The sequence below is a fragment of the Scardinius erythrophthalmus genome, assembly GCF_964197995.2.
Source record: "Scardinius erythrophthalmus genome assembly, chromosome: 10".
Classification (NCBI taxonomy): Eukaryota; Metazoa; Chordata; class Actinopteri; order Cypriniformes; family Leuciscidae; genus Scardinius; species Scardinius erythrophthalmus.
Genome location: NC_138230.1, coordinates 14,103,462 through 14,112,879, shown reverse-complemented (window position 1 = coordinate 14,112,879; position 9,418 = coordinate 14,103,462). Strand labels below are relative to the sequence as shown.

The 9,418-nt window shown below is 39.9% G+C and overlaps 1 protein-coding gene across 1 annotated transcript in view; it reads right to left on the bottom strand.

Annotated features, from left to right (window-relative positions):
- Nucleotides 1-4,185: 4,185 nt before the first annotated feature.
- Nucleotides 4,186-9,418, bottom strand: part of efna3a (ephrin-A3a) — a gene marked incomplete at both ends in the record, with an annotated part of 103,152 nt that continues 97,919 nt past the window's right edge. Inside the window, 2 exons of the mRNA XM_081376190.1 lie at nt 4,186-4,304; nt 8,364-8,435. Coding sequence (XP_081232316.1) covers nt 4,186-4,304; nt 8,364-8,435 — 191 coding nt within the window. The remainder of the gene's footprint in view (nt 4,305-8,363; nt 8,436-9,418) is intronic.

Here is a 9,418-nt window from a genome sequence, read left to right as displayed (position 1 = left end):
TCACCTATAAACAATACTGCCATATTCTTCACTTCGTTTAACACATTTTTACCATGATTTCCCCTCAACATCAGCACAGAATAATGCTATTACACAGATTCAGTCTGGTCCTGTTTACTGGCATTAGAATAGGCTCCTCATCACCATTAGAACTATGTCTGTGATGGACAAATTGGATCATTCACACAAACTTTCACATGTTTGTTTTTTTAGATGTGGAACCATGATATTAGTTAGAAAGGCTAATTGCACATTAGTATGCAGTTGAGTTGGATCAAAACTGTTTGATGTGACATTTAAAGGCATAGTTGAAAAAGGAAATTTCTGTTATTACTTACTCACCCTCATGTCATTCCAAACCCGTAAGACCTTGGTTCATCTTCGGAACACAAATGAAGTTATTTTTGATGAAATCCGAGAGGTTTCTGAACCAGCCAAAGGCAGTAAAGTCATTGCAACTTTCAAGGTTCAGAAAGGTATGTGAATACATCTTAAAATAGTCCATGTGACTATAGTTCAACCTTAAAGGAGAACTCCGGTCAATTTTAACATTGAGCTCATTTTTTTGTACATTTGGAGTGCTGTCAATACAGAGAACAACGACAAAAATCGGTGTTGCCTACACCAAGTTATTCTATTTTTAAAATTTGCACCCTATTGACTTCAATGGGGCAAGTAGTAAGCCTGCTTTTAGCCTCTTAACATCCTTGATGTGTCATTACAAGTGCACAGAAAATGTGAGTGATTCCTTCCGAGTGAACACGGGTGAATCTGACTGCAGTAGATGTTAGAGATATTAATAAAAATGAAGTTAATTCAGCCAGCGCTCATACATTTGTTTACATCCTGTTTTCGGTGGAAGGCCATAGTAATCGATTGTCGAGTTCACGCGCGTGATCATAGGCACTAAACCTATGCGCGTGAACTCGACAATCGATTACTATGGCCTTCCACCGAAAACAGGATGTAAACAGAGGTATGAGCGCTGGCTGAATAAACTTCATTTTTATTGAACGCTGGTCATGTGAGCACCACGACACATGCGTGTGAAGCTGACGCAGGAGCTGGCCAATGGTGAGCCAGCGTTCTGACGTAGAACCTGGACTACACTGTGTTTACAATGTGATTAGCGTAAGAGAATGACATGGATGAGAGGAAATTGTTGAATAAAGTCGTCGTTTTTTTTTTTTTTTGGCTCACAAAAAAAAGTTGCAATGACTTTGCTGCCTATGGCTGGTTCAGAAACCTCTCGGATTTCATCAAAAATATCTTCATTTGTGTTCTGAAGATGAACGAATGTCTTACGGGTTTGGAACGACAAGAAGGTGGGTAATTAATGATAGAAATGCCATTTTTTCTTGCTTACCCTTGAATCACGAATGTCTTTATCTTCACTTGAACATGGAGTGTCCTTGAAATTGAAAAACACTTAGGAGCAGAGACGGAAAAAAGAGAATGAAAGACAGACAGATGTGCACAAACATGTTTTGCTTCAAGGCATTTTCTCCTTAGATGGAAGGGACGAAACTGAGAAGAACAACTGCATATTCCCAGGACTGTCAGTGCGGGTGTTTTATGTTGTGTGTGTGTTCTCTAATGATGGGCACCTAGAAAGTTTTGATTTGTGTGTTGTAAGAGAAGAAGCGTTTGTAGGCGCAGTTTCTGAGGTCGGATTCTCATCACTGCAGGAACCTTTTACCTGAGGAGACAGACGTGTTTTTGGTCTAGCTGAATGAGAATGAGTATGTCTGGGTGTGAAACAGAGCAGATAAAATAACAGACAGGGACAAAGTGCAGAAGACAGATGGAGAGATGAAAAAAAGAGACAGATGCATCTTCAAGACTCAGTTCTAAAGACTAAATTCTAATTAAAGTAAAAGCTTTTATAAGAAACAAGTTACATAATTGCCATTCTATTAATGGGTTACATTTTCTCTTTTATAAGAGCTTTTTAAACCCTGGAAATATGCATGCAATAATTCTGACGTGCAAAGGCAGAACAAATACTACAAATTGTCAAAATTGAGTTCTGACTAAAATGATTTATTTTTATTGATTTGGTAATTTATGTGAAATCGTTAAAAATGCATTCAAAAACCGTTATAGTCATTTTTATCTGTTTCAGTATTGGCGTAGTTACTATGTGTTGCCTTTGCAAGAAAGAAACCATTGTACTGCACGTTCTAACAAGTCAAAAGTTTGAAAACATATATTTAAAAAAATTTTTTTTGAAAGAAGTCTCTTATGCAAACCAAGGCTGCATTTACTTAATCAAAAATACAGTAAAACAGTTATATTGAATTGATATTACAATTTAAAATAATTGGTTTTGCTGTGCTCCTTGGGAAAAAAGTCATTTACTCATTTACACAAACATTCTGACATCCTGAGAATCACGTCATGCCGATTACGATGCTCTAAAGGCAACCTGCAGACGATAAAAATAACAGCGAGAGTGTTAAAATAAGAATGTTTTATTAAGTTTCATTCTGGCAATTGTCATTCATGATTCGTTTACATGTTTGTAATCATTCTAAGGTAAACACGATTGGTACTGTTGTTGCCAACAATGATAAATGCTTTCGTTCTCAACTGTCTCATTCTCACCAGCCAAAACTCTCACACAAGCTTGAGTATTTAAAACCTACAAATGTGTATCTAAATGCATATGAAAATGCCAAAATGCGCACACTTTCACAACCCCCTGTAAAGTGCACACTCATAAGACACATACGCAGACACATTTACATAGACATTCACTCTTGACATTGTCTGCAGGGTTCTGAGGAATGATTTATTCCATTACTGCACTGAAGCCACGCCCTCTCAAGAAGCCCCTCCCTAAATGCCCTCCCAGCCCCGCCCACCAATATAGACTACAACAATCTCACACTGTCCTATAATAATGACTCTCCTTATAAAGATAATGTACCTATTTCAACCAAGCGCAATGGATGCGATGCATTAGATATGTCTTTCTGTAACTAAGACTCAGTTTGCTGACACATGAACAGAAATAAAGTCCATGAAACGAACATAAATAAACGAAATAATTTGGCATTAGCAAAGATGAGGAAGGATCCCTCAAGAAAGCAGACAAAACTCACAAAGTTCCCAAAAAAGGATCAAATGATCAATAAATAACTCAATAAATTAAGTAAATAAAGTAACATACTCAAAGAGCAGTTAAATATGTATCATACGGTAAAAACTAAATCCGCATCGCAATTCTTCGATATAAAACAGCGAATTGCAGTTTACGACTCGACCGCTCTTACAAAAATGGCCACTACGCTAATCAGTGGCACTGGCCAGTCCAGTGCCTTTCCATGATGACACGTACATACTATAGGAAATAAACCCTCTATTATTATCTATCCATCTACCGTTAGTTCGTTCCATCTCGATTCTCTTTCAATATGTGCGCTGCTATGATGTCCAAACTATTTCGGTCACACAATGTACAAAAGTGATGGTCTCTGACCGATCTCTAGTTTCCAAGTTCAGCAATGGAACTGGGAAACTAGAAGGAAAGCGTTCCCATTCCAGCTCACAGACAAGTCTCCAGCCTGGGAACTAGCAGAAACAGTAGCCATGCCTTTCTGTGATCGATTCATAAGCCTAACACCTGAACTTAGTGACGGGCAAATGAGTTTTATTGATCTCTGCTGCAGAACTATCAATGACAGTCCGACAGGTAAGGGTTGTGACAGAATGTTAAAACAGGATCAAAGGTCTCCAGCACTCCTCGAGTCTCTCTGCTGAGATCCACTGACCACTATGACGCTTGTCATATCCATTTGAGCTCGTGTCAATCTTAAAATGTCCATCTCAAGATTTGCCCCAGTCTGGGTAGGTTCATTAGAGACGAGAACGGACGTAGCTAGAGGTAGAGAGACCTCACTGTCTAACCAGATTTGTTTTCCTCCGCGAGTACGTTTGAGGAGAGTGGACGTTCCGTCGCAAAGGCAAATTCTGAAATTGATGCACGTCGTTCCTTATTCCAAAATTGTGGAGACGAAGGCCACTATTTGGGTGCGGTAGATCTACTATTAGCTCCAGTGTTTAGGGCTCGACTATTGGTTAATGTGTTCTGATTGGATATTCTCCCGCACAGGTTGAACGAAAGGCGAGCGCTCGGAGCTGCTGGCTCAGAAATGTCAGAGAGAGAGAGAGAGACGGTTGCTAAGACACGAGGAGAGCGGCGAGGAGAAGCGTCGCCACAGTGATTAACAGTCGGTCTCCAGACGGGCTGCTGCCGCTGACGCTCTTCTCCAGTTTGGGGATCTCAGGGTTAAACTCATCTGAGAGAGAGAAGAAAGAAGGAAGGGAAGAAAGAAAGTTAGTGAGCACGTAATGATTTTGTATACTGATAAAAAGCCTAAAAAACTATGTACACCGCCTCAGAGTAAAGCATTTAAAATGGTAAAAAAATGTATGATTTCATTCAGATTAAGAAAAAAACTGTTAACTGTCAATCTCTCACTGAATAATAGCTAACTTTAGCTCTTTATGTCCAGCTGCTCTTATCAGCAGGGTATTCAAGAGAGAAATGATTGGAAACAGAGAGAGGGAATGAGATCGGAACATCACTGTCGGCTGGAATCAATCCTGCATCCATTACATGAGCACCATGGCTCAATGTCAGGAATGCAACACTAACCATTCAGCCACCGCAACCAAAAGCTAGACGTCAAAGTTAGACAGTGACGGTAAATTATCACCTACTAAACATCATAGAATGATAAAGGGTGCAGGGGAAATCATGATTCCTCTTTGAGTAATGTAATCAACTGCAGCAACTGTGATGGTTTCCCCTCAGCCTTCTCTAAATATAAGGAAGATAAAACTCATCCATTCATTTTCTGTATTACTACTGGCCCTAAAGCTCAATATAACATTCTACAAGGGTTATTGATGATGAAAATAATCACTTAGAAATAGAGAAAGGCAGAGAAAAGGAGAAATAAAGGCAGGAGAGATAGCGAGAGAGAAATCTTATCTATTAAAACAGCAGATATGATTGTAGAGAAAAGACTTGGAAGGATATCAGACAGAAAAAAAAACAAAGAATATGTGACATTTCTTATCAGCAGCCGCCACGTTGTATGTTGATAAAGGACGCTCGGGCAGTTAGAGGTTAAACACACTGCTGTGATAGCAGACGTGAGTGAACACTGACACACAGCTCAATGGACATATCAGCGGAGCCGTGTCAACACATCATGGAAATGTCTGGAATTTATTATTGTTGACGCACATAGGCGAAATTCCAACTGGACTGGTTTTGCTGTGCTCTTCTTTGTGCGACAAAAGTAGGATGTGCTCCTGGTTCAGCATCTTTAGCAGGGCCTGGAACAACATTCCTGTCAAACAAATGTAGTCTTATACCCTAGTGGTTCTCCACTGGTTTTGCTTAAGGTTCCAGATTTGATGTCGAACATCAACTGATCCAGAAATGTTCTACATCCAAAACAATGCTGTTTATATCCAAGGTGTGATTGCAAAACAGACTGTTCTTTGCTTAGGGGTAAAAAGAAGTTGGAAATACCTCTGCTGAGAGCTGTGTTTAGATGAATATGTAAATATTTGCTGTGCAAAATAATGACAGCGGTGAGAAAACAGCGGTTAAGAAAGCATCTGATCATAGCGATGTGGATATGTTCCCACGCTGCACTCCAGTCAAGTTAAGTCGCGTCACGTTTATTTATAGCACTTTGTACAATATGCTGCATTGCTTTAAAGCAAGCAGCTTTACAGTATTAAACATGAAAATGTGTCAGTATAGCTTTCAATTCAGAATTACAACATCAATTTCCACTATAAAGCAGCTCTCCAGTGTGTTCATGTTTTTATTCGTGACGTCTGACCTCGACGGACTGAACAGAAGAAATGAACTGGAGAAGATTCTCCGTGTCAAAGAAGGTACACACCCACTATTACATCTAGAGATGCACCGATTACAATTTTCTGGGCCGATTCCGATTTCCGATTTTTCATTAAGTTTGACCTGCCGATACCGATTTTAGCCGATTCCGATTTCATTTTTTCTAACCACTTTACAGCACACACAAATATTTATTTTATATCATTTCTATAATAAAACATTTTACAATTTGCATAGTTCACACACATCTAAAGTGCAGTGTTGTGGAAGAACCATTTCCTTTTCACATTCAATATCCAATAATTTTTGTATTTATGTATTTAGCAAACGAAACGTCTGTATGAAAACAGGGAATGGCAATAAAATAATATATAAATAAAAAACAAAATAAATATAGCCTTGCAGTATTAAGATATTTCTCAAAGCACACACACACACACAGGCCTATTGCAATCACTTGTACAAACTGAATAATAAAACAAGTTTAAATGGGTACATTTTCTATAAATATTAGTCTTTGTTTTCTTTTCTGACATAGCCTACTCCAGTTCTTGTTAAAACACGCAAATTCTGTGCATTTTGGGCACTTTTTTTGTGAAACCCTATAAGGCTATTTTCCATCAAAAGTGTGCTTTCCCTTTAATTGAGCGCGAGCAGTGCAGAGCAAATAGACTCGGCGCCGAAACACGTGCTTCACTGCTCGCGACGCTCCTGCTTGACGCTCACGCGCTGCTCCTGCTTCCGTTGTGAATGCACTCAATGATTAACATGCACGGCGAAAAAAAAATACGCGCTTGCGGTCTGAACGGACGTAATTCACGAGGTTTTCTACATGTGCTCCGTGTGCACGTGTGATGCTGATGTTGCGCGATGTTAATCATGCGGCGCCCGAGTGCATTTGACCGGCATAAAATCGGCATTTGTCAGACTGACCGGCCGGTCGCCGGTTACGGCCGATCACGTGAAAATCGGCCAATTCCGGTCACCAGCCGATCAATCGGTGCATCTCTAATTACATCATCACCACGGACCAATGGTAGTTCAAAGGATGATGTCACATCAGTTCAGGTCTTCACTGTGATAACCCTGATCCCGACTTTTTTTTAATTTAAATTTACAGTAAAAAAACGGCAGCTAGAAATGTACCATAAAGAATACGGTAGCAACATTTTAAGTTTTACAAATTGACTTTAAATTTACAGTAGGAAAATGTATATTTCATTAATTGAAATAATTTGAATATACCAAAATTATTGCACTGAATGCAATAAACATTAATTTAACAGCATAAGATGTAACATAATACCCTAATGTACATACGTGATAAGAGAAAAAATAAGAAGAAACATTTATTTTAATAGCCTTTCAGCTTTTAGCTGATTCACCTTTTTCGACTGAAACTAGTGTATAAATTCTTTCAGTGTGACCTGGCAAACTCAAATAAGAAACATCATGTCTCCTGGGTCTTTGGAAGTCTCTTCAGAATAGTGATTATGCAGTGCTTTTTTGACATCTGTAACCCTATCTTTTCATATCGGTTTTATCGAGTATAATCCCTGACTGGAACACACTATGTCTATATGATGTGTGTTATGCACACTTAAGCAGAATTTTTATTTGAATGCAGCATCAGCACAAATGATGGTATTATGGAGCTGTTGACAGGAAACAAAGTAAAACTTAGTCCTCAAGACTGCAACACAAGTTTTTTCCCCCTTAAAATAGGGTGGTTGACCTGTCAGCAATGTGTTTTTTATTAGATATGGTTTGGGAAAGCTAACAAGATGTTGACAGTTTTAGAAATAGGAGGATCTGTGTACAGAGGGTCAATTGGTTCATATGGTGTGTGTGTCATAATCAGTTTCCATTTTAATGCTGTGTGCATTAACACACATGTACCCACACACACAGAGAGAGAGAGAGAGAGAGAGAGAGAGAGAGAGAGAGAGAGAGAGAGAGAGAGAGAGAGAGAGAGAGATGTCCTACTGCTAGAGTGCTTTTGAATGCCTACGGTGGTGTAAAGTGCCAGCTATTTGTTTAGTTATGTGCTTTAGCAAGGGCATGTGGGCGTTGAGCCAAGCTGTGCATCCTGCAGTGTGTCCCGATGATCCTTCCTGTGATCCTGATGTGAACTTGGGTTTCTGAGTATTCGCTGGACATACATTTCAGATGTGCAGTCATAATGCGTCTCACTGCACATTTACAGCTCGATTTCTCAGAATAAAAACAGTAGTTAAGTGAGGGCAAGAGAGCAAAAATAGAGAGACTGAATAAATGCATGAATTTGTTTATTATTGGCCATCCCCTGGTCACTGGACATTATGATCATCCAGGCTTTTAAGAGGAATTTCAGATGCTCATAAGCCAGATTAAATGCGTAAAAGCCATATATGTGAGAACAGATGGAAATTTGTGCTCCACACTTTTATAAAGCCAATGTGTGTACAAGACTTCATGTTTGTGTGTGTTCACTCACCGATGTCATGCAGTTTGGGTCTGACAGTGTAGTCAGGGGGACTCTGGTTCGAGTCATCATCTGCATTAGAGACTGTAGCAAAGAAAAACATTATCTCAGTGCATACAGTGATCCTAAACACTATCTGATCACTTAAAGGGGTCATGACATGGATTTTTTAAAATGTTCCTTGAGGTTCACTTATATTGCTAATAAAGTTTTTTGCAAAACAAATGTATATATGCAACGAAAAAAAAAAAAAAAAAAATTATCTGCTAGTCGGTAAAAATGAACCATCCACTAGAGGGCTGCATTGGCATTGAGTCCAACGCAAATCTCGCGGGAGCGGGCGGTTTGAACTTTGCTGCGGGCGGGAATGGGCGGCAAAAAAAAAACACTGCGGGATCGGGAGGTAGCCTAGCGACATGATGGAGATGTCAATAATTGCACTTTTCCACCACACAGTACCAGCTCGCCTTGGCTCGGCTTGGATCGACTCGCCTTTGTTTGGTTTCCACTGTGTAAAAGTTGTAACTGTATCTGCTTCCAGGTACTTTTTTTCGCACCTCCGGCGAGGTTCTGAGCGAGCTGAGGCGATACTAAAATGTGACGTGAAAACACGGCAGACTGCTGATCAGAGAGAATCATCACTATTCACTGAGTCATCATTGCATGCGCCAGACGGAGTATCCTGAATAAAAAAACAGCAAAAACAAAAACAAAACCATCCAAAAACAGCATACACTCGATTTCCTCCATTGTCCTGTGTGTATGTGTCCAGAATACATGCTGGCCAGGGAAACGAAACAAACAACCCCATGAATCTCTTTAATTATAGCAATACAAATACATGTTTTTTCCTGCGGGACGGGAGAAGACACAAAATCAATGCATCTCTATTATTGTGCGGGAATAAATTCTCAGAGTTTTGCGGGTGCGGGCGGGAGTGGACATACATATTGCGGGAGCAGGCGGGAGTGTAACACATACGTTGCGGGAGGTAATGGTCAGAAATTCGGCGGGCGCGGGCGGGATGAAGAAAACAGTCCCGCGCAGGGCTCTACCATCCACTGTAC